At 42.3% G+C, this 25,690-nt stretch overlaps 2 protein-coding genes and 1 long non-coding RNA gene across 7 annotated transcripts in view; 2 read left to right on the forward strand and 1 right to left on the reverse strand.

The window, feature by feature from the left end:
• Window positions 1-156: 156 nt before the first annotated feature.
• Window positions 157-3,196, forward strand: LOC112544166 (uncharacterized). Its single transcript, XR_016350101.1, has 2 exons — window positions 157-282; window positions 1,155-3,196. It is a non-coding gene; the product is annotated as an uncharacterized LOC112544166 (long non-coding RNA).
• Window positions 2,043-18,874, reverse strand: ORMDL1 (ORMDL sphingolipid biosynthesis regulator 1). 5 transcript variants are annotated; one of them, XM_089779863.1, is made up of 5 exons: window positions 18,827-18,874; window positions 17,498-17,650; window positions 13,728-13,907; window positions 7,383-7,534; window positions 2,043-4,194 (listed from the first exon to the last, which is right to left on the reverse strand). In XM_089779863.1, exons 3-5 carry the CDS (start codon window positions 13,899-13,901, stop codon window positions 4,059-4,061), a joined length of 462 nt encoding a protein of 153 aa, XP_089635989.1. In that variant the 5' UTR covers window positions 13,902-13,907; window positions 17,498-17,650; window positions 18,827-18,874; the 3' UTR covers window positions 2,043-4,058. The 5 variants fall into 5 exon arrangements, with proteins under 5 accessions (XP_089635989.1, XP_089635986.1, XP_089635987.1 ...); XM_089779860.1 differs by lacking the exon at window positions 18,827-18,874 and adding an exon at window positions 18,380-18,524; XM_089779861.1 differs by lacking the exon at window positions 18,827-18,874 and adding an exon at window positions 18,380-18,524 and having other exon boundaries at window positions 17,498-17,735.
• PMS1 (PMS1 homolog 1, mismatch repair system component) overlaps window positions 18,519-25,690 on the forward strand; it is an 86,176-nt gene continuing 79,004 nt past the window's right edge. The window contains 2 exon segments of the mRNA XM_075934175.2: window positions 18,519-18,657; window positions 21,439-21,595. Of these exon segments, the coding sequence (XP_075790290.2) occupies window positions 21,464-21,595 (132 nt within the window). The 5' untranslated portion in view covers window positions 18,519-18,657; window positions 21,439-21,463.

Raw genomic sequence — 25,690 nt, forward strand, 5'->3', positions numbered from 1 at the left:
CAGAGCGAGGTTGCGCTCCCTGCAGGCTAAAGCCGGGGGAATGCCTGGGCTCCGGCGCCAAACCACGGGACGTTGTAGCCGCCCGGCCCGCAGCAGTTGCTTGGTTTGCTGATCCCGAGCGTCAGGCGACACCGGAGGCCGGTCCCATTTCAGCTAGGGGGGGGCCCCGCGCGCTCCCCCCAGCACACGGGTCTTCTACTCGCCCGAAACACAGGGACGCTTTGGAATGAAGAGTTCATCGCAAAGTCAGTGCCCATGCTAATGGGCCCAATCGTGATGAAGGTTGGTTGGGACATTATCAACCTAGCAGAAGCCTTAGGGGGTGGCCAAGTTCGTCTATTACAGGAAGAAAAGCAACTGGTCTGGTGGCACTTTCTAGACAAAACTATGAAAGCTCATGATACCATCTATATGTTTTGTTAGTCTAGAAAGTGCTACCAAACCATTTGTTGTTTTTTTCTGTAAAACTTCAAAGTAGGAATAAGAGCCTCCGGAAAAGGGCGCTTTTTCTGGAGGATCGGGGCCAGTGTAGACGCTCTTTTCCGGCTTTTTTAAAAGCCGGAAAAAAGCGGCGGACAGTTTTATTTAAATGCCACGGGGGATATTTAAATCCCCTGCGCATTTCCCTACTACGACTCATGAAATTTACATGCCCCTTCCGGAAAAGGGGCCAGTGTAGACAAGCCCTATGTGTTTTTCTTAGAATAAGGAAGTTGTGTGAGAATCAGGGTCTTTTCCACCTAACTCCAGCTCGCCGTCCCCCCCAAAATATGTACCAGTTCCGACTTACATACAATTCAACTTAAGAACAAACCTACAGTCCCTATCATGTACGTAACCGGGGGACTGCCTGTATGGTTCTCTACACCAGTGACGGGCACCTAGGCTAATAAGTGGGCTGCATGAGTGTCCCTTCTTCATCTCAGTGGGCTAAAAGATTGTTGTAACCAAGACAGTCTCCTGGAATAAGGTAATTTTGCTAACTGCACTTGAATGCTTAGAATTTCCAGGGTATGATGATTGAACCATAGCGGCACTTCGACTGGATGCAGAGAAAGCACGTGGGACTCACAGTCAATGTTGTGTACAAGCAGCATGCACCTCATTTCATATGCCCTTACTTTATGTTTGTGTCACTTTGGTAATACTAATAGGAAAAGAATGATATGGACGGAAACCAGTGGAATATGGCATCCCTGCACGCGCAAAGGTAAACAAAATGTCTCATGGGCCAGATATAGGACCCCCACAATGGGGCGCATATGGCCTGCGGGCTGCAGGTTACCCACCACTCATGATTTTATATACCTCTATCATATTACATGGGTATAGCTTAGTGGTTCGCAACCTATTTACCTGTGAGACATATATTCAACTCTCTGGGTTAGATAAGATGCATAACCACAATTGCTGTGTCTAGACTGGCAAGTTTTTCTGCAAAAGCAGCTGTTTTTGCGGAAAAGCTTGCCAGCTGTCTACACTGGCCGCTTGAATTTCCTCAAGAACACTGATGATCTCATGTAAGAAATCTGTGCTTCTTGCGGAAATACTATGCTGCTCCTGTTCGGGCAAAAGTCCTTTTGCGCAAAAGGGTCAGTGTAAACAGCTCAGATTCATTTTGCGCAAAAAAGCCCCGATCGCGAAAATGACGATCAGGGCTTTTTTGCGTAAAAGAGTGTCTAAATTGGCACGGACGCTTTTCCACAAAAAGTGCTTTTGCGGAAAAGCGTCTGTGCCAATCTAGACGCTCTTTTCCACAAATGCTTTAACGGAAAACTTCTCCATTAAAAGCATTTGCGGAAAATCATGCCAGTCTAGACGTAGCCAATATGTATACCACCTGTATGTCCCTGAGGAGGTCACATGGTCCACAGCTGTGTGCTGATAGGGCCACAAACAGCCTAAGAGCTGTGGGTTGAGACTCATGGGAAGAGGTGCAGTATTTGTGTTAACATTTCTTCATTAACTGAATAGTTGGTTGGATTAGAATGCACCATAACAACATAGTCTTTTATTTGCAGAGGAGAGAATAAAGTCACATGTGTGTTTTAACAATTTATTTAATACTACAAAGAAATAAAGTCATCCATCATAAGGAAAATTATTTTAAATTCTGCAAATCACATAAGCCATTGAGAAAAAAAAGTAATATTCCATCTCTGAGGAGAAAAGGAAAAAGCCTCCTACAGTGACATGTTGCACAATTATTGAAAAGGCTTTCTTATTCAATTCTAGACAAGTTTTAACACAGTGTTTCAAACACTAATTCTATGTTACTATCAACAATCCATTTACAAAAGCTTATCACCAGTTGTAATTTTTTGCTAAAACGAAAAGTACAAAGTACAATGATGATGATTCCTACTCTCAGATTCATTGTCATTTATGCTTTAAAAACAAGACACTTCCAGAGAGCTAGTATAGCCCTGTGAAGCAAACTTGATTTTTTTTAAAGTAGCCAGTTATCACTTTGTTCATAATTATTAGCCAAACTTGAAGATTCATCTGTTCATAAGAACTATTCAGTTATGACATTTCATAACTCACTGCTGACAAACCAGTCAATTTTTCATCAACCAAAGTATTCAGAAAAATTGTTCTAATAAGGGAGACAATTACACCCACCAGTGGCTAAATGCTAGATTGAATTTCACAAGGCAAGTCTTTATCTAGGTGATGGTTTTGCTACATGAGCTCATCCTATGTAATCCCCATAGTAAAAGCTTAAACTAGGTCCAGGCCACAGTTCTCATAAAAGCTTAAGGAATCTGTCCTTTCTGCCCCAATACAAACCAGTTCAAAACATGCTATGCTGCTTTTACTTGTAAGTTATAAGATCTCTTTTTCATGACACAAAACTAAATGCCTCACCATACACATTCTTTACTGTAATTACAGAGTTGATTATCCACAACAGTAGTACAGTACTATACGGTAGTGGAATCACCTTTGAATTTTAGATTCCTGCATGTTTCTTGAATTTCTTGGCAAGGTGTTACAAGAAATGCAAACATCTACATTTTCTTCTGCTGAACCATACAAGTAAAATCCAGAACTTGGCTGTTTACCCACCACCAGTTTGAGCTTTTACTTTGTGATTTAACTAGCTAGGGAAAGTGATATCTTCTAGATATTCTAGCAGATAGCATAACTGAACTGCCTCTCCTCTTAAAAAACAACAACAAAAAACCCACAATCATTATCGGCCTCTTAACCATTAAAACATGGCTTACCAGTCAAAGAAGGCTGCCAAATCTACAGCATAATTCGTTTTCTGAATTCTGTGCTTTAGTTTCTCAAAACAGATTAGCAGCCTTGTTTGGAAAGTAACAACAAATAAATTAACATTGATACATTTCATTAGTATATAAAAAGCAGGGTAGTAAAGTGATTTAGAAATCCCCTGAGTTGACATAGAAGACTGGAGATATCTTTGTAACCAAGGTCTCAAGAATGGATTTACATGTACACCATTAGATCACAGCAGGTGCCAGGTTAAAAAAACAAAAATTCGGTTGGCAACACCTAGAGGTAGACAGACAACTCTTAAATCGACAAAAGTGAATAATTTATTCAAAAGCAGTAACTGGCTACTTTTACATAATCTAACCACAAGGCCTCACCAGGTCTTTGACAAAGGATTCTGGATCTACATACTAACTTGCCTTGCTTTTATTATGGCCTACTGGATGATTTGTGAAAGTTGCCTCTACATTTCAGCTAAGTTATTTACACCTTCTTTACAAGTCATTACTGTTGGCTGGGCATATGTATTCTCTTAGTCCTGATTAAGTTTTAGAGCTGGGCCTGCCCAATTCTTCATGGAAAACCTCTCAAAGATTTACCATTTACATTAAATACTTAGAAGCATCTTCTTGTAAAAGTCTACTTGTCTTCCACACAGCATCCAAAGAAATAGCAGTTAGATCTCAGGTGTGAAAGTATCTTATTGTATGTTACTAGATAAATGGCACAGCAGACTACCCATTCCTTCACCTGAGAAAAAGCAGTAGCCATGGCAGATTTTGGTCAGAATGTTTCAGTTTCACATATCCCAATTAGTATTTATTGATGCCAAAGATTCTTACACCATGAAGCTGTGGCAACTTGGGGATAAGCACGCTCAAGAGAGAAGCTGTGTTTAGGATGAAGTGTGCTGGATCATACTTGGTATAGAAGCTTGCCAGGAAATACCTGCAGAAACAAAGTAAGCAAAGAGCTGATAAGTCTTGCTTGTTGTTTTGATTTTAATGAAAATAAGTTTTTAAACATTGTAAATTTATCAGAAGACTAAAAAAGGATTCAGGGACAAGGGCAAAAGACAGGACAAATATTTCTCCTGATTATGAAGCTTTTATTGCTTCAGTAAATTGTGGCCCCAGTATCTTTCTCTCACAACTCTAGGGACCACAGTTTTGAAAAGTAAAAGCTAGATTAACCCTCTCTCCACCCTTTCAACTTGAGGTCTGAAACTTAGAAGTTACAAGGCTAGTTGAGAACTCATGTTTTAAATGGCACACACTGTTGTTAGTTTTATATTTTAATCTTAATATAATTCTCAAATTTTAAATTAGTTTAATAAACTCAGTGACAAGGCATTTGAAGTCCTCTAAAACAAAAAGGACACTGAAGTTGAGTGTATCTATAATCAGCAAAGTCTTAAAAAAGCCTGCAACCCTTTTGATGTTTGCAAAGTTCACTATTATAGCTTAGCTAGTTGACAACCAGTTCAACTGGAAAAGTTAGAGAGCATGCCATGAATTCCAGTAGTTTGCCAATTATCTCACACTTTTATTGGACCTGTAATCTCACTTTTTGCTGTTAAAATCTACTACTTTGCTAAAGAGATATAAAATGAAGAGCGACATTGTGAATTTTCTTGGTTTTGGGGGATGGGTTCTGCAAAATTCTGTTGCTTAACATGGTATAATGGTATATTTTTACATATTGGGAGCACAAGCCAGGGCTTAAAAAAAATGCTCTTGCATTCTTGTCATGTCTTGCAAGTGGGAGGCTCTCTCTGAAAAATGGAGACAACTATGACACCAATTTCTGTGTAGATAAAAAATTTAAGTTTCTAGTCCTTATGATCTTAAAAGAGAGTTTCCTAAATATGAACCAATTTAGCGTTCTCCTTCTACTCTGCAGACAGTTCAGTGTTGCTGCTGCTGCTGCTGCTAACATCTTTCACAAGCTGCAGAAAAAGACAACTGTAACAAGACTTTCAGATGTTGTACTGCTGCACTTTAGCACCCCCAGGGTAAAATCAGGTCAATTTCATTCTGCTGATGCTTAGTACATCTATGAACAAATACCAGAGGGAGGTATTGGGCTAATATGAAGTTGGAAAAAGGGGGCAGAAAATCCAAGTCTGGTATGGGGCAGATTGGCAGAGACCTAATTCCCCTGAAGTATCTAGAAGAGTAGAAAGGAAAAGTGTAGTGTGGATCCTACCCCCTATCCTAGGGAGACTCTGAGTTGGAGAATTCCAAGAAAGACCTCTCCCACAACAGTGAGAAAAGTGGAGGGAAGCTTCAAGTTTTATAAAAAGCAACTAGCTATTTTCCATATAAACTTCTGGAGCCCCTGAGAAGCTAGGAAGCTTGGCACTTCTCAGCAGCTGAGGCAGATAGAGGCACACTCCGTTCTTCTCATCAGCACACTGTCCTTGGACCATGCTTGCTGGTAACTACTTATCACTGAATCTGGCTGCTTACAAGAAGATTAGGTCCTTTGGCTAGTAGGTAGGTGTCTGTTAAGTTTTTCAAATTCTGGTGTAGGACCTAATCCTGCAAGATGCTGTTTAGCACTTTTAGTACTTAACTGAATTTCCCTCCAAAAATATTTGCACATTTCCATCAACGCCAGCCGAGATGTGTGAAGTCTTTAGTAGTGTTTATATTGTTACGTAACTAGTGTAAATACAAATAATTCAGAATGCAAAACTGACATGAAGTGCTATGAATCTGACTCAATAAAAAGTATGGCAAAGTTCATAGACAGTGTGAGATTGGCGCTTTTGATGTTTATAAAAGCCAAAATTACAAATACTGAGACTTGAATTATTGAGACACATGCTACTTACTGAGGAAAATGTACCGTTAGTTCCTAAAGAACTCAATTCTACAGACCCTTTTGCTTGTTAATACAAGTTGAACCTTACTCAGTCTGGCACTCTCTGGTCAGGCAACATCTGTGATCCAGCGTGATTTTAGTTAGCCAGATGTCCACTTAACAGGGACGTGGCCAAGTTTCCTGCAGTCCCATAAAATTTGTTTATAGCCACCAATTCTGGCTCTCAGTTTCTGTGCTATTATTTAGCTCAAATTTACCTCTAACTGTCTTCCACTGTTTACTAGGCTTTTAAAAGTGTTGTTAATGCTGCTAGAAATATTGACCTCCCATGGTTCAGCACCAGTCAGGTCCTGAAGATGCCAGATTAGAGAGATTCAACCAGTCTTGTCAAAATTGGGCCTCTATTTCAGGAATAAGGATCAAAACTGCATAGAAAAGAATGACTGTAAACTAGTTTAATCTCTAACATCAAACAGAGACAAAAATAAATAAGGAAAAAGATGTAACAGACGTAAAAAGTATCACTAATAGATTAACTGAAGTTTTTTATTCCATAGATATATACTAGAAGATTTACCTGGAATTGCTTGGGTCCTTCAGGGCTGGGAGCTGTGAGGGATGCAGGACTCAGGGCATAGGACTGGAGGTGTGTGTGGGAGGTGAAGGCATCAGGGCAGGAGGCTGGGAGGGGTGTGTGTGTGGGGGGGGACCCTCAGGACAGGATTAGGGGTAATGGGATCAGCGCAGGGGGTGTGGAGCTCAGGGTGGGAGTACAGGAGTCAGGGCAGGAGATGGGAGGTCAGGTCCAGGACTGGACTGCCTGGCAGCTCATCCGGGGAGGCTGTGGACTGGTGGAGCTCCTCCTATCTGGCAATGTGGATGATGGGAATTGGTTTGGGGGCAGGCAGGGCACTTACTTGGGTCGGTGTCCAGAAATATGGAGAGCCCTAGGTGGCCACACTCTTCCAGGTGCGGCCACCCCCATGTGGTCACTCTGCAGCATAACTGTCCCCCATACTTGCTGCACCCAGTGGTCACTGCAAAGCATAACTGACCCACCTATCAAACCCCTCCATTCCATGTTATGGAAAACTGAATTCCACGCACAGCCCAATTTTCTGGCACAACCAAACTCTGACCTTGCTTTACATTAGGATAAGAGGAAGCTGTATTCCAAATTTGGTGGTCCTAGCTCTTACTGTTTAGCGGTTCTTGAACAACTAGATTCACAGAGACAGACAGATGCATACTTTCTAAAATATATACATCTCCACAAAAGAGAATGATTCTAACAGTGCAAAACTCACAGAATTATTGGAGAGATCGTGAAGAATTTTCGTGAGGATGTAAATTGTACTCCATAGTCTAGTTGCTCCCAGTGTGTTAGCAGCCTGGCTTTCCCCTGGTCAGGTGTTTCAAAAGGAGTTCCCTTTACTGCATGTAAAAATACATACATTCCCTAGGGAAGAATTTTTTTTTAAAAAAAGTAGCATTATTATTTTTGTTTTGTATTACTGTAGCCTCTTCATGACCCCATCAGAGATCAGAGCTATATTGTGCTAGACACAGGCACACAGTAAAGGAGTTTGTGCCATACTTACAACCTGGACGGACAAAAGCACAGAAGCAGGGAGAATGTGGAGTGAGGAGAAAGACACGCAAAGAATTAAAGTGACTTGCTCAACGACAGCAGGTCAATCCCAAAGCTAAGATTAGAACCTAAGTTCACGGTTCCCAATTTTGTGACTTATCCATTAGATTGCACAGCAAGAATTATGTGATGGAACAGATTGTAAGTAAGAGCACTAACAAGTTCAGGATTGTTAATCAGTAGTCATAAAACACAGTGTTAAAGTCAGCAGTGATTAAGAGAATGTGATAAAGCCCCCTTAGTAGCTTTTAGTCTAATTGGTAAAACAAGCCTTTGAATAGGTGTGCACTGCAATTTTTTAGTACAGCATTCATTAACAGAGCAATCTTTTCCCTCCATAGTGGCAGATCACGGAAAATCCTAGGCCAGTGGTTGTGCTGTGGACCTGTGGCTGCCAGGCCACAGGGCTGGAGTATACCACTCTTGCCATGGCTGTTGGGAGAGGCGTGTCCTGCCCTACCTCTCAGCCAACCAACACCAGGCCGGGGTGTGGTCTTCTTCTGGCTACAGGAGAGAGCTTCCTTGTGCGGCGGGAGAGCTACGCAGGAGAAGCGCTCTTCTGCGGCCAGGAGGAGACCCCCCCCCCCCCACGCTGAGCGGCCCTCCCGCCACGCAGTGAAGCGTTCTTCTGCAGCTGGAGGAGACCCCGCCCCTGGCCAATGTTGGCTGGCTGATAGGTGTGGGGAGACATGCTTCTCCCAACAGGGGGAGGGGAGGTGTTGGGTGGTGTTCCCTAGTCCTGCTGCGATGCAGGCAGCAGTACAGGGCTAGGTGAGTGGGGTGGGGTGGGACTAGTGCTGGGAGGCTCTGGAGACTGAGCTAGTAATGGGGGGGCTGTGGGGTTAGGCCTGGAATCGGGGGGGGCTCTGGGGATGCGGCTAATATTGGGAGCTGGCACTGGGAGAGGCTCTGGGAAAGTTGGATGCAGTGGAGCTCTGGAAAGGAGGCTGGCACTGAAGCATTTGGGATGGGGGGCTGGCACAGGGGGTTGGTTGCAGGGGACTCTGGGATCAGTGCTTGGTGCTGGGAGGTAGTGGAAGGGTGCGGGGGGGAGCTCTAGGAGGTAAGACTGGCACTGGGTGCTCTCGGGGCTGGGCTTTTGGCAGACTAGTAACATTTTATTTGCATAGTCATCGTTTTCATAATGAATATGCAAATAAAGTTACCAGTCCACCAAAAGTTTGTGAATGGGTTTGCCGGTCCCCGGTATCAAAAAGGTTGGGAACCACTGTCTTAGGCTATGTCTATAGTATAGCTTATGTTGGCATAACTTATATTGCTTGGGGATGTGAATAAATTCTCCCCAAGCAACATAACTTACACTGACTCCCACTAACACTGATAAGCAAAAGCGTTATCAGTTAATGCTATAGACTACACACAATTCCCCGCATTGCCATCAAGTTTTTTAGCAGGCTGGCCAATAGCCTGGCTCAGTTCCAGCTTGCGCCGGGTTTGGGACTTACATTTTAAATGCAGCGCTGCAGCAAGGGTATTAGGAGCCAGGCAAGCAGGCAGCCTGACTCAGTTCTGACTTGCGCCGGGTCTGAGTGCTCAGAACCCCCTTTCCCTGGACAGGGGCTGTTGCCACCTCATGCTGCTGCCTCTGTATCAGAGGCAACAGCGCGGGGTGACAGGCAGCCAGTTTGCGAGGGGAACTGGTGTGTAAACTGGCTCCCCTTGCGGAACAGCTCCTGCCTGGCACCCCACGCTGCTGCTTCTGATACAGAGGCAGCAGTGTGGAATGGCAGCGGGCTCCTCGAGAGTGGGGCTGACGTATACTGGCTGCTGGCCTCACCCCCGGGGACAACAGAATAGTCGAGTAACCGATAAGAATTCATGCAGTTAATCGGCTATTCAGTTAACCAATATTTAACATCCCTAGTGAAAGCATTGAATGTGTAGACATGCCCTTGTTGTTGATACTGGATTGGTGGTGGTCTCAGGATGCTAGATAAATTAATCTCAATTATGGCACAAGCTGATTGACCGTGGCCCTTGTTCTCTAACCTTGACAATGTTTATACTCACACATATATACATTTTAAATGATCTCTGCAAAATTATAGCATCTTAAGTCAGAAAAGGCAGCTTGAACAAATTTTTTCCTCAGTTCATATTGGCAGTGACTTTGGGTATGAGTAAGGGTCAGTGATATCTCAGTTAATTTCCCAGCCATCGTGGAGGCCTTGAGCACTGGTGCACCTCGGTCTCTCCTAATCTCTGCCTATGGCACATAACAGTCTAGTCTCCTGTTGGCTGTCATACTTTGATATAATTTTGGTTGTTGGACTTAGTTCACAGATGTTGGTGGTCTGTGATATACAGGAGCTCAGACTTGGGACCATCATCTTCCAGGTTTGAACTCTATGACCCCAAAGCCTGTCTCTACAATACCACAGAAAGTCAACCTAAAGTACACAACTCCAGCTATGTAGATAATGTAACTGGAGTCGATGTACCTTAGGTCAAATTATCACAAGGTCTATAATTTCAGGGGTTAACTACAAAATGATCTGCAGTTTATATGGCAGGTCTTCACTAGACCCAGCTAAATGGACCACTGATGGATTGATCTCAGAGCATCAACCTGCTGTAGTGTAGATATAGCCTACGAGAATTATTTTTAAGGCTGAGTGAGCAACCACATATGCATGAGTATTTTTATACAAATCAGTGGGACCTCTACCTTTCTGCATAAGTGTTTACAGGCTCTAGGTCAAAGATTTTAATTATAATCCTGAAGTCCACCAAAGTCAGTTATCTTTCTCTTGCCTTCAGTGAGGGTTGTATCTGGCCCTGTGTGAAGACTGATTTTAAAAGAAACCTCTATCACATATAAGAACATAAGAATGGCCGTACTGGGTCAGACCAAAGGTCCATCTAGCTCAGTATCCTGTCTACCGACAGTGGCCAGCACCAGGTGCCCCAGAGAGGGTGGACCGAAGACAATGATCAAGCGATTTGTCTCCTGCCATCCCTCTCCAGCCTCTGACAAACAGAGGCCAAGGACACCATTTTATCCCCTGGCTAATAGCCTTTTCTGGACCTAACCTCCATGAATTTATCCAGTTTCTCTTTAAACTCTATTATAGTCCTAGCCTTCACAGCCTCCTCTGGCAAGGAGTTCCACAGGTTGACAACACGCTGTGTGAAGAAGAACTTTCTTTTATTAGTTTTAAACCTGCTACCCATTAATTTCATTTGGAGTCCTCTAGTTCTTCTATCATGGGAACTAATAAATAACTTTTCTTTATCAGCCCTCTCCATACCACTCATGATTTTATAGACCTCTATCATATCCCCCTCAGTCTCCTCTTTTCTAAACTGAAAAGTCCCAGTCGCTTTAACCTCTCCTCATATGGGACCCGTTCCAAACCCCTAATCATTTTAGTTGCCCTTTTCTGAACCCTTTCCAAGGCCAAAATATCTTTTTTGAGGTGAGGAGACCACATCTGTACACAGTATTCAAGATGTGGGCGTACCATAGTTTTTATACAGGGGCAGTAAGATATTCTGGGTCTTATTTTCTATCCTTTTCCTAATAATTCCTAGCATCCTATTTGCCTTTTTGACCGCCGCTGCACTCTGTGTGGAAGTTTTCAGAGAACTGTCCACGATAACTCCAAGATCTCTTTCCTGATTTGTCGTAGTCAAATTAGCCCCCATCATACTGTACGTATAGTTGGGGTTATTTTTCCCGATGTGCATTACTTTACACTTATCCACATTAAATTTCATTTGCCATTTTGTTGCCCAATCACTCAGTTTGGTGAGATCTTCTTGGAGTCCCTCACAGTCTGCTTCTGTCTTGACTATCCTAAACAGTTTGGTATCATCTGCAAACTTTACCACCTCACTGCTTACCCCTTTCTCCAGATCATTTATGAATAAGTTGAAAAGGACTGGTCCCAGGACTGACCCTTGGGGTACACCACTAGTTACCCCTCTCCAATCTGAAAATTTACCATTTATTCCTACCCTTTGTTTCCTGTCTTTTAACCAGTTCTCAATCCAAGAAAGGACCTTCCCTCTTATCCCATGGCCATGTAATTTACACAAGAGCCTTTGGTGAGGGACTTTGTCAAAGGCTTTCTGAAAATCCAAGTATACTATATCTACTGGATCCCCCTTGTCTGCATGTTTGTTAACCCCTTCAAAGAACTCTAACAGATTAGTAAGACAGGATTTCCCTTTACAGAAACCATGTTGACTTTTGTCCAACAAATTATGTTCTTCTACATGCTTCACAATTTTATTCTTTACTATTGTTTCGACTAATTTTCCCGGTACTGAAGTTAGACTTACCGGTCTGTAATTGCCAGGATCGCCTCTAGAGCCCTTTTTAAATATTGGTGTTACGTTGGCTACCTTCCAGTCATTAGGTACGGAAGCCGATTTAAAGGATAGGTTACAAACCACAGATAATAGCTCAGCAATTTCCCATTTAAGTTCTTTTAGAACCCTTGGATGAATGCCATCCGGTCCCGGAGATTTGTTAACATTAAGTTTTTCTATTTGTTCCAAAACCTCCTCTAATGACACTTCAATCCAGGACAGTTCCTCAGATTCATCACCCACAAAGCTCGGTGCAGATTCAGGAATCTCCCCAACATCCTCAGCCGTGAAGACTGAAGCAAAGAAATCATTTAGTTTCTCCGCAATGGCTTTATTGTCCTTGATTGCTCCTTTTATAGCTCGATCATCTAGGAGACCCACAGGCTTTTTAGCAGGCTTCCTGCTTCTAATGTACTTAAAAAACATTTTGTTATTTCTTTTTGAGTTTTTGGCTAGCTGTTCCTCAAAATCTTTTTTTGCTTTTCTTATTACATTTTTACACTTGATTTGACAGTGTTTATGTTCCTTTCTATTTATCTCACTAGGATTGGACTTCCACTTCTTAAAAGATACCTTTTTGTCCCTCACTGCTTCTTTTACATGGTGGTTAAGCCACGGTGATTCTTTTTTAGGTCTGTTGCTATGTTTTTTAATTTGGGGTATACATTTAAGTTGGGCCTCTATTATGGTGTCTTTAAAAAGTTTCCATGCAGCTTTCAGGGATTTGGCTCTAGTCACTGTGCCTTTTAATTTCTGTTTAACTAACCTCCTCATTTTTGCGTAATTCCCCTTTTTGAAATTAAATGCCAGGGTGCTGGACTGCTGAGGTGTTCTTCCCACCACAGGAATGTTGAATGTTATTATATTATGGTCACTATTCCCAAGCAGTCCTGTAACAGTTATATCCTGGACCTGATCCTGCACTCCACTCAGGACTAAATGGAGAATTGCCTCTCCCCTTGTGGGTTCCTGCACTAGCTGCTCCAAGAAGCAGTCATTTAAGCCATTGAGAAATTTTATCTCCACTTCTCTTCCTGAGGTGACATGTATCCAGTCAATATGGGGGTAATTAAAATCCCCCATTATTAACCTCTATCACATATAGCTAATATAATCCCTTCTTCCAAAGTGTAAAGAACCATAAAGCACAACAAATGTTTCCATCCTAGGATTAAGTGCATAAAATCCTATTTTTGTCACCTCCACATTCTTCAGCTAGATTAATAGCTAATACCAGGGAGGTTACACACAGTGTTTGTTCAACATTGTATGCTACTCCAACTAATATTTGAGGGTTATCTACTTATAACTAGAATAAAGTGCATAGTTATTAGCAAGCCAATTGGCATTTATGATTTGCAATATTGTTTGAGTTTTCTAAAAGCTTTTTAAAACATTTTAAGTTGTTTCCCCAATTCAACTAAAAGACTTTGAACACCAAAATTAATAATCCCATTTTTTACCTTTTCTGGTTTTTTGCCCTTGTTAAAAACTGTAAATGCCTAACATTACTATGAGTAATCTCACTGCAGAAAGTAAAACAGTTTGGCCACTTAGCTTTCATTGTCACACAACCTAGAGTGGATTGTATCTTTCTCCTCTCCTATATCATACCTACGTACATTAATATCAATTAATTTCTTAATTAAGACAGAGTACTCACCAGATTGTGAATCACATTTGTTAAGGTCCATGCAACAGGAACACTGAAGAAGGGAATGCTGAGCAAGACAATATGAAGCATACCAACTCCAAGTGCATAAGTTAGCCACATTCCACGACTGTTCATCACCCTGGTGTTTGGATTTACCTCACTATGGGCAACTCCTACGTTCATTTTGCTCTATAAAAATAAAATTGTATGAAGTTTGGTATCACAGGATTCATATGTTACAGATATTAAGTATATTTCATATCTCATTTTAAGACTAGGAGAGAGACTATTTTACATCTATTATGGGGTAACATAGTGAGAATGTGTGTATTGGATAGAGCACCGGACTTTGAAGTTAAGAGTTCTTTCTTCTGACATGAACTCATAGTCTGACTTTGAATATCTACACAATAAGATTTGAAAATTGTCACTCTGAAGCCTAGAATGTCCAAAGAGCATGTAGTGATGAAAACAGTTACACCCATGATTGAAGACACTTTTTGTTCAAATATTCCCAGTTTGAGTCATCATAGGGATTTGTGGTTTAACTATCCAGTTTTTAAGGTCTCACCTATTTTAACTTTACAAATTACACCTATGTGGAGTATAGCTCAGGAACAGTTAACTGGTACCTAGGAGCAGCCCCCTGCCCACCACGGGCAGAGGGCTGCTCCAGCCCTGTGGGGGTCAGGAGGCCTATTGTATTGCTGGGCTGCCGGCTCCTTCTGTTGGCAAAGAGTGGGGCATGAGCAAGGTCCTGCTTAATCAGTTAACTGGTTAAACCTAAGGTTTAATCAGTTAACTGGGATTTTACATCCCTATTACAGATATAGTATGATATGTATATGTCAGCTATATGTGGGAGACAGCATGCAACGTGGAATATTTGTTCCAACCAAATTTGTTTGTCCAACTGTTACCCACACAAAACAGATATCTCCCAGGCCCACCCCCTAGACACAAAGCACAATCATTCCACACATGCAGCACAAACCCCTCCTTCACCATCTCCACAAATCTATACAACTCTCCCAGCACATCAAAACCCACACACAAATCAACATAACCAGCTACATCACACCCTAAAACACCACTCTGAAGAAAAGTCTCAGTTGAGTCCATACGAAGTGATGGAAACAGTGGAAAAAAAAGACCTTTCAACCATGTTTATAAATATCAAGTTCAATCAGCCATGGGATTTGCAATTTGTTACTTAAAAAAACCACCCGAACAACTTTATGATTCAGCTACTAGAATAATTCAAGAATTAGTTTTCTTACCTGATGGAATTTTGTTTGGCTTAATGTTTGCAAAGTGCTTTGAGATGTTCAGGTGAAAATTGCTTCTCATTAAATTTTAATTATTTGCCTGTGAGGCAGCTGAGGTGGTGCAAAAATATTTATTGGAGAAATCCCTGCCCTGCTTTGTCCCACCAGTTTGGCCCTATGTACTAAAATGACTTCTTCCATTTATATCCACCACTTGTTTTAAAAAAATGCTGCCTCATTCATGTTGTCACGCTATAAGGCTAGAACTAGTTCTATTCATTCCTAGAACACCACATTTCTTTCTCCCTAAAACCAGCCAACTGAAGTTACTAGCCTAACAAACACACAAGCCAGAGTATAAGTTCTTAGGGATGGCAGGTACTGATGCAGTGACAGTGGGTCAATGTGTAACATGAATGGACGCATCTTGCACACCTCAGATTAATCTGGGATGATGCTGTTTGGAGTCAGTACTTGCACAAACCTATTTCCAAATCTACACACGTGAATGACGAATTACAGTGCTCAAATCAGAAACACCTCTCTGTCTTCAAATGTGGTGGGAATCCCATAATCAACACCACAATTTAGTAGGAGAATCCAGATTGTTCTAGTACTGCACATAAATTGTAGAAATCACTCAGATCTTTTGACCCTGCAATGTCTTCTTATTTAATTGGCTTGCCAAGTGACTCTTACTCTTAATCATTAAGATATGTTCATACCACATTCACCTCCTCATTCTGGCCAGAATCCATGCTGTATTTTGGACATTAAAGCTTTTTAAGTGTAATGAAACACAATGCATGGACTATTCTTTACAAACTATTAATGGATAAAAATTATGTAACTTTTCGTCTCAATGCACGTTAAAGTTCTACATGCTGCAGAACTGAAAGCTACCTCTAGAGTGGAGGGAAACAGCCAAATGGCACTGAGGCAATTTTAGAAAAAGGTGTTTGTGAGATGTACATTAAGGATGTTAAGGACTAGTCGACTATCCAATAAGCAAATGCACTAGTCGATTCTCCCCCCTTGCTGCCTCCATCAGGGGAGGAGAAGAAGGGGTACTTCAAAGCAGCAGGGAGTCCCCAGCTGATCCCAGGTTCCCTGTGGCATTTCCATGAAATCTGGGATCAGCTGGGGACTCTTGTACATTTCAAAGCTGGCATGCCACATACAGCCCGGAGTTAGCGGGACTCTGGGCTGCATGTACATTTCAAAGGAGGAATGCGGAAGTGCCTATCGACTAGTCGACGGAAATTCCATTGACTACTTGACTAGTAAATGAATCGTTATTTAACATCCTGAATGTGCATAAGACCACTGTTTGGAAGCTGAAGGGAAAGAGGATATATTAGGCAGTGAGACTAGCGCTATCTATACTAGGGAAGTAAAATCCTGACAAAGGTGGGATTCTGGGCTGGGGACCACTCTAGCCCGGCTGGAGCATTCTCCAGCCCATGGGGCTTTCGCTCTCAGCCCTAGGCTGGGGCTACTGTCAGCTCCCAGTTCCCAGCCTCTGCCAGGCAATCCCTGCTTGTGGGGCACACTGTGCTCTCCACGGCCAGAGACTGCTTCAGAGACCGAAGCAGCCCCTGCCTGCAGGGCACCTGGGACCACTGCAGACAGAGGCTGCTCCAAACAAGAAAAGTTCAAAGTTGCCTACAGAAGGCAGGGAGCTGCTCCAGCCCCCTGCAGGTTACTAGGTAACTGGAACCAGTAAGCATTACCCATTTAGAGTGATACTTACTGGCTAACTGGGTAACCAGTTAACCTTTCACATCCCTTATCCTACTCTTATGAAAAGCCTGATAGGTTTTTCATTGTCAATGCAAGTTGGAGAGTGCTCAGTTCTAAGGTGTCAGATGAAAGGCACATATGGTAAACTTGAATTCCACGCAGTTGATCTGTCTCAGAAGGAAAAAGGAATTAGCTGGTCCTTCAATTTCAGGGACTCTAGGTGCCATCTCCTCAATTTGACAACTAGGACTCTAGTTCCTTTTCTTTTAAGAGAGCCCCTGACCAAGAGATCTCCTGATCAAATTCTAATTGTTAGCTCTACCTCAGCCTATATTTAAGGTAAAATATGTGTCTAGTCTACACTCCGATGCAAACTCTCCAATGTTAAACACTGATGCTAAGTAGGGATAAAGGGGCAGAGTGCTACTTTTTCTTTTTTTTTAAACCTCTTTTATCATCATGCTGCAATAAGGGCTTTTCCAAGCCAACAAGTGCCTTAGAGAACTGTATAGCACAGCTGTAAGACAAACTTCACATTAAAATATGATTAATGGAAAACCAGTTACAGAATGTTTAAAAGCAAAACAATTCCCACTTTCCTCTCATATGCACGCACACACACACACATTTACATTGGCCACTACTACTGTTAAGCTATCTGAAGAGCCATTTATCAAGTTAAAAGTTACTGGGTTGTCTTTGCCTCTTCTAGCTTCATCCTCACACACAATTTATCAAAGAGGAGCCAGATTCTGATGTTACACTTACCTGAATCCAGAGTAAACCAAGTGATGCCAATGGAATTAACTCCAGATATAATCTTCACAATAACAGAGATTTGAATCAGGCTCCAAAATTGTGAAACGTTTCAGAAGTTATTGAGTGTCCCGAGGCCTGTAAAATGCTTTAGTTCTTGACTACCTGAAAGCAGAGGTTTTTTTAGACAGGCTCCAGTCATCACTGAAAGTAAGGGTATCTATCCTTCCACATACTAGCAAAAAGTTCCCTGTTAAAACAAGAGGCCCAAAATGAGAGGTAGCTAGGGGTGAAATCCTTTACTCTCCCCCTCCCTCACCCATCCCCCAAAAATTCCCACTGTATCATGCACATTTTATGTTTGCTATTTTGCTGACTGGCATGGGAGATAATACACACTCTCTACAATGCAGCCCTTCAGCCACAAAAACAGCCACTGTAGATCCTGACTCTAGCTACCTGCATTCGGTGTGAATATAAAAGATCCACCTTCGTTTGTTTTTCTGCTCCATCTGGCATACAATCTGGGCAAAAGCAGACTCCAAAGCCCGCAAGCAAGCTAGATCTATTTGCTGCAGGGCAGAGATCCCATTCACATGCACCGAAGGAGAGAAGCCCTGACAAAAAAAATCAGGGCTAGGCCCCTTTCCAGCACAAGAGACGGTGTGTGCGGGGCCTGCTGCTGCTTTGTTATCGCAGGACTGCAGCCCTCTTTGAGGTGCGCCTGTGGCTCTGCCTTGTGCACAACCCACCTCGCACACGTTCGGCAGCCCCCTTCCCGCAAGGCACGGCCCTCCCCCCGCTGCTCCATCCGACCCACGGCAAGAGGGGGGCCCTACCCGCCTCCCCTCCGCAGCGCCGAACCGATCGCCCGCTGCCGAGCTCGCCTCTCACCAGCGGCCAGCCCGCTGCGGCGCACGCCAGCCGCCCAGTGGTGCAGGCGCGGGGAGGCGGGGCCAGCAGCGAGGCAGGCCCACCGCGCTGCCCTGGGGCCTTCCCAGCGGCGCGCTGCAGAGGGACGCGGGCGCGGTGCGGTGCGGTGCGGTGCGGCGGGCGGGCGCCCGTGGCCCGGAAGCAGGCGGCGCTGGCTCGGTGACCTTCGGGACGGAAGGCGGCTCGTCACGTGCGGTGTAGCGGCGGGACTCGCCGGTTGCCTCCGCCAGAGGCCGCAGGTAACAGCGGGAAGTGCCTGGGCCTGGCCGCCGGCGAGCAGCCTCTGCCGCGTGTGGCGGGAGTCGCAGCTGCTCCCTCAGCTCCTCGGGATCGGGGCCTGAGCGGACAAGCGGCTGGGGCCGTCGCGTCCCTCAGGCGTAGCCGGGCGAGGGGGCACGTTTCACTCACTAGTTTCACATGACTGTGGGGGCTGTTGGCTGGGTTGGCTGTCACTTCCTTTGTGCCATTCCTCACCTGCGTGTGAACGATCTAGGGCAGTGCAAAGGAAGTGACGCTACATTGTGTGGAAAGCAGAGAGATGTGGGGTTAAAAGATGCGGGGAGGGGAGGTAGACAGTACTTAAACAGAGGTTTTTCAGGCTCAGTCTTTTTTGAGGTTTCCATTTCCGAAAGAACCATGTCTAGACTGCAGTTTTGCTTTCGAAATAGCGCTTTTTCGAAAGAGTGCCATGATGCAATTATGCAAATGAAGCATGGGAAATTCAAATTCCGGCTTCATTTGCAATTTCGAAGTGCCTAATTTACATCCCTCTGTCAAAAGAGGGATGTAATCTAGGCACACCCGTGGACCATGGGAACTAAGGACGATCGCAAACCTTTGCCAACTGTTTCTCCAAGGAATAGGTGCACTTCTTTGACTCATCTTTTCTAGCAGACTCTTAGCAGTATGTGTATTTTAAAAAAAACCACTACTGAGAGGCACTCAGATGCTATGGTGATGGATAAGGTATAATGTTGACTATAACAGGTTAGGGAATTGAAAGACACTTGCATGTACAGTTAGTTTTTGCAACAGTTTTTCCAAAGCATAAAGTTCTCACTGCAATATCGATCATATTAGAAATGGCCATACGCTGTATTACTAGCTTTAGGATTGCCAACTGTTCTGACTGGGTGGACTGGATGCCATTGGTGTGAATGGCGTCCAGTCAGGAAAGTTGGCAACCTTAGTCCCCTACCCCATACACATGCTATTAAAATGGCATTGTGATTAAGATTTTCCTTGCATAGAAATCCAGAGATTCAAATTTATGACCTTCATAACAACACTTGCAATTCAGCCAGTTTCCACATATGGCCTATTTTGATTGCAGAGTACATGGTTTGGCCACCAGAGAGTCCAGGTGTCACCTTTTGATCTTTGCCTTTGTCCTATGAGAGAATAATGTTCTCTTTTTTATTTAAAGACTGGCTACTAGTTGTCAAATAAAGACATTCAGCAAGCTGAAGTTGGGGGTGGGAGTGGGGGTGGGGATGGGGCAGGGTTATTTTGTTTTAATACAGTTAACCATGGTATTTTCAATTAAAACTGTGTAGGGAAATATCAATATTTACCAACTAATTGAGGGTAGACTTGGCAGAGGAAGTGCTTAAGCTTATGAGAGGACACTAAAATCAGTAGTTAAGTTATGTTTTAAACACTTGAAATTCTCTGACACGGTCCTTTCTAAAGACAAACCTAATATTACAGTGGGGGGGGGGGAGGGGAAGAGAGAGATTAAAATCTAAAGCTTGTATAAATATTAACTAATGTCCACCTTAATGCCCCAGTTCTTCTATTATGTATGTATTTTGCTTTGCATGTGAGTATCTTTAGCTTCAAGGTGTACAAAGGTAAGCACACGCATAAAAGTGTTTGCAGGATCAGGATGCTAGATTGCAAACACTTCAGTGTAGGGAATATATCTTTATCTGTCTTTGTAAAGCACTATGTCTGTTTTATGACCATATGTGGGTGTTCTATAAGTAATATAGTCCTTTGTGGCAGGTATAGTAAGTTTTATTTCCATTTTACTGATAGGGGATATTGAGAGGCAGAGAAATTAATGACCTGTTTAAAACACACGGTGAGTCTGTAGGAGAGTCAGGATTAGAATTTTGAAGTCCTTGGTTCTAGTCTTATTCTTCTGCTCTACACACTGACACTGAATATGACAGTTTTTAAGAGACCAAAACCCAGCCTTCAATAGGTCAGATTCTGCTTTTATGTTATACAGAACTCCAATTAAATAAGTATGTGTTACATTGGCATATCTGGGGGCTGTATTTGGCTCAGTAATTTTACACAGGTTTAAAAAAAGTCTAGTCTCAGAAGGGTTAGAAAAAAGAGGGGCTTGTGACTTTCAGATTTTGGCACCAATCCTAGGCTCTTCATGGGCAGAGTGGTCCATCTATGTAGACGTGATTGCAGGTTCAGGACCATATACAGTACAATCGCTCCCCAAGTTGCGAACGGTCAAGTTACGACCGTTCGCACTTACAACCAAAGCTCCCGTGGTCCTCGAGTCGTGAAGGCGGTCCTCGAGTTACAAACATGACCCGCACTTACGAACAGCGTGGTCGCGTGTAACTCAGTGGGGTCCGAGTTACAAACAGATCGAGTTATGGCCAAGTGTTTTGTCCATAACTCGTTCGTAACTCGGGGAGAGGCTGTAATCATTTAGTCAGGGAACATGTGAGCGCACACAGTCTTGAACAGAAAACAAAGTCTGAAAGAATAACCATGGGACTGTATATTGTTTTGCCCATTGCTCAGTATTACTCTGAAACCACTATCTAATGTAGAAGTTCTCTCCTATTACACTAGTGTTTTCTGATACAGGGCTTGACCCTACAGAAAATCTCTCCTAGTGAATATATAGTTGGTACTGTTTCTGTAACCACATGATTCACCTAACTAAATGTGGTGCATACTGATAACTGAAAAATGATTGAATAGAAATTTCATCATGTTTGTAAAACACCCATTACATTTTTGTTCTATTACCTCTTTCCATTCAGCTCCTCTGATTCTAAAAGCCCAGGGATGAAGCAGTTGCCAGCAGAAACTGTCCGTCTTCTTTCAAGTTCTCAAGCGATCACATCAGTTGTCAGTGTAGTAAAGGAGCTGCTAGAGAATTCCTTGGATGCCAATGCCACGAGTATTGACGTTAAACTGGTAAGTCTTCTCTGGGACTAAGTTGGACATAAGATGGAAAACTGGATAGTAATATACAGGGAACATTTCTCCTGTGTTATGTAAGGGTGCCTATTGGGAGCCTGCATGTAACCGTGAAGGTTAACCCCTGAGCCCAGGATCATTGGTTACCCATGTACATGGTTACCCTTTCACATCCCTAGTGAGTGAGCTCTTCAGACTGTGAAATAGGTGGCTTCTTAGTCCAGCCAGATACAATGGAGGTGGGAGTGGCTCTTTGCATGGATAGTGTTTAGAGTGTGGATTGAACTGTTCTGATGTAAGAACCGTTAGAGCAACTAAGGCTGGAGAGATAGCTTAACTGACTGTTATTTTATTGTTAGTTTCTTGATTTTTTTTTTTTTTTTTTTTTTAAGATAAACTCAAGGGAGTGGGAGATGAGTTTTTTACTACAGTGTGTTCAGGCTTTCTTTTACAGAAGGTTGGGAAAAGCATCTGCTCACACTGGAAGTTCTGCACAAGTGCCCAGAGCAATTTGGATAATCTGATTTGTATCTGTATTTCATTGGTAATCCACTGACTGGAATTCAACCAAGGGAATTTCTGAATGTTGCCACCTGATGTTTGTTTATTGACACAAGAATGAGTGGAGGGTATCAGTCCAGTTCCTAATGGACAGATCTATACATCAGAATTGGCTTCCTTTTTGGCTCTCACTATCTTAGCAGCTAGTCCAAGATTCAGTCTCTATTACCCTCTTGATTTGTTTGCGCCAGATCAGATTTGAATCACATTAGTACATTGGTGGGGCAGTGTTGGAAAGCTTACTTTGCCATTGCCTGTGCTGTACCACTGAACAAAGAGAAAACATAGGCCACGTGTTAAGGTTGTCCCTAACTCTGGCACTCTAAGTGCAGAAGGTGGGTACCCAAAAGAGACTTTAAAATACCTTGCCACTAAAGACTTGTGTTAAAACTCCCTAACATCACAGATTTCCTGATCTTGGATTAGAATCGCTGCTACCACCCAAATACAAAACCCTTTTGAAAATCCAGGAGGGTACAGTTGGAAATTCCTTCCTGTGAGGTACAATCAAGCTCTTTTAACCCTTCTCTTGGAGAGAGTTTGAAACTCAGCTGTTGCAATCAACTGAAAAAGGAACTTTAATTTCTCTTAGTAATTTGGCTGTGTAGTCTTAGGCATGTGCGCACAGAATCTCCCGTCTTCGAGGACCCAAGAATCATCAGATCATGATCTTAAGAGTGATTTTTATTAACAGCAACAAAAAAAAAAAGAGAGAACACACTCGGGTGAAACATTACTTGGTTGCTATGTGCCACAGAGAAACGGGGGGAGGAGGGTAAGGGAGAGAAGATAAAAAACAAGAGAATTGCTTCCCTGGCATCAATTTTAGAAATTACAGCATAGGGGGGTATTTACCTGGGTTCAGCACAGAGAAGTCCAACAAACCCTAAAATAAAGAAAATGACCTGATCACATCTGACTAAATATTCCCTAGTGATAGAGATGCAGCCGTGTTAGTCTGGTCTAGCTGAAACAATGTATTTTAGCAGTTGGAAATAAGGGGAAAAGACAGTAGTACTTAGCCACTCAGTCTTCTCATACCTCAGGCAATTCTGTGGATCACATGGTCTATGAACGTATGGGAACTGCTGATCCAAGATACTGTAGTTGATCAATACCAATTTCTTTTAAGACTATCACACTAGTTTTAATTCATCCTATTATGTCTGCTTACTGCAGCACATATTGTATGTTAGATCATAATCTGTTCAGAGAACCATTCAATAAATGAGTGAAACAGGTTGAATTATCTAGTCCTGTCATTGTGACAGTGAATCTCCTTGCTTGTGATTTGAGTAATCTGCATTATAACGTTTCTTTTGATGTTTCTCATTTACAGTACAGCAAACAGCAAAACTTTGTTATGATGCCCTAGTATAACATGCTTCCTCTCATTTAAGTTCTATATTTAATTTAGCCATCTCAGTTTAGTTATTTATAGTTCTAGACCTGCATCTTTTTAATATTAATTTTTGTTAGATGTTAACATTTGTCATATTAAAATAGTGGGGAAAAATCTCCCATGGAGAAAACTATATATTGGGAAACAATAAGATGAATCATGATGTTCAGTCCCCTTAGTGCCAGCTGCCTTTTAGAGAGAGAAGTCTTTTGAATTCATCACAGTAGACTTGTGCGAGTGTATTTAGGGCATCATTTTGACAAAATAATTATACAGCACTATCGACTATACGATTTTTTAAACAATAAATGTAACCTATAAAGGGAAAAACAGGTGTGCTTCTTTCTGATCTATAACGAAGGCCTGACATTTTTAAGTCTGTCTATCATTTACACATTAGAACACCAGGTTTAGTCTAAGATGGACTCCATGTGATGGTAATCTCATAAAAACAGAGAGTGTGAAAGTTGAACAATGAGACAAATAAGGATTTGTACTCTGATTGTCAGTGTTTTGTGTTTAAGAATATCAATTTAAATCCCATGATTACTGTTTTGAATAAACCAAGCTTTTGTCCCAGATTAACATTCTTGCCCTTTTGAATTAATGTTGCCAGAGATTATAGTAAATATCTCAGATCTCTCTCATAGATTCTCCAGTAAAAGCAAAGGGAGAACTGACTTCATAATCTTTACATCTGTAGGATGAAGAAATGAGCAGAATACTTAACCCTAAATCACCACCCCCTTGCATGCAGTTCTTTTCTGTATCCTATAGAGAAACTAAAAAGTACACAATTGTAATTAAAAAAATCCTTGTAGGTCCTTGTTACACATTTGATAACATGACTCCCATTTACTTTGCATGTGAAAGATCTAGCCCAGTGTTTTCCAATTTTATTTGGATACGGAACCCTTTTAAACTTGAAAGAATTTTGCAGAACTCCTAATAACTGTCTAATATTTGTGGTCTACTTTTTTAGCTCCATATAAGTAAGGATAATAATAAACAAATGCTAAACAAGGTCGGGAGATCAGTATTTAGTTTAATTGCACATATTTAAAAACAAAAACCACATAATATTAATTTTTTTTAATCATAAAATGTTATTGTAATGGAATTTTCTCATGGAACCCTTATTGTCATTTTGTGGAACCCTGGGGTCCCGCGGAACACCATTTGGGAAACACTGATCTAGCCTATGATTAGGCTCCACCAAATTCATGGCCATAAAAATGTGTCACAGACTGTGAAATCTGGTATTCCCCAGAAGCATAGAAGTAAGAGTGGCAATACCATATTATGGCATCCTTATTTCTACTCTGTTGCCTACAGAGCTGGTCAGCTGGAGATTGGCAGCTGCGGACTAAGGGCCTGGGTCTGAGGAAGCAGTGCAGAACTAAGAATAGCAATATTATACTGTATGATCCTTCTGCGCTGCTGCTGGCAATAGCTCTGCGTTCAGAATCAGACTCCTGGCCTGCAAGTGCTGCTCTCCAGCTTCCCAGCTCAGAAGGCAGCTCGGCCACCAGCAGCAGTGTACAAGTAAGGGTAGCAGGACCACAACTCCACTCACAATAATCTTATGGCCCCTCACAAATAAGTGACATTTCAGATTTAAATGGCAGAAATAATGAAATTTACAGTTTTTAAAATCCTATGACCATGAAATTGACCAAAACGGACCTTGAATTTGGTAGGGCCCTAACTATGGTGAGTAAATAAAGTGGAATACATTCACAAAACATGCACTACTCTTTGGAAAAGGGAGGGAAGATCAAACAAGAATGAACCATCTTTAACATTCAGGGTATTGAACTTTTTCTCGGTTTATATTTTATAAAATCATGACCTAGATATTGAAATAACTTTTATTAGTCCATAGTGTAATAGTAGTGCTTTCCTAAAACTATATAATTTAATATGTTACTTGTTTTGGAACAATATAAAATTACTTAACTGTTTCTTTTTTCCTTTGTACAGGCAGTCCCCGGGTTACGTAAAGATAGGGACTGTAGGTTTGTTCTTAAGTTGAATCTGTATGTAAGTCGGAACTGGCCAGTTCTGACTTACATACAGAATCAACTTAAGAACCCCAGGCGTCCACAAGTCAGCTGCTGCTGAAACTG

The sequence above is a fragment of the Pelodiscus sinensis genome, chromosome 7, assembly GCF_052426305.1.
Source record: "Pelodiscus sinensis isolate ZL-2025 chromosome 7, ASM5242630v1, whole genome shotgun sequence".
Classification (NCBI taxonomy): domain Eukaryota; kingdom Metazoa; phylum Chordata; order Testudines; family Trionychidae; genus Pelodiscus; species Pelodiscus sinensis.

Excerpts from the sequence above, each read along its gene's own strand:
- ORMDL1 (XM_089779863.1), bottom strand. The coding sequence starts at position 13,901 with ATGAACGTAGGAGTTGCCCATAGTGAGGTAAATCCAAACACCAGGGTG. Across the intron at positions 7,535-13,727 it reads CAAATGTGATTCACAATCTG|GGAATGTATGTATTTTTACA; the intron begins GTGAGTACTCTG and ends ATTCTTCCCTAG. Across the intron at positions 4,195-7,382 it reads ACGATCTCTCCAATAATTCT|GTATTTCCTGGCAAGCTTCT; the intron begins GTGAGTTTTGCA and ends TTGTTTCTGCAG.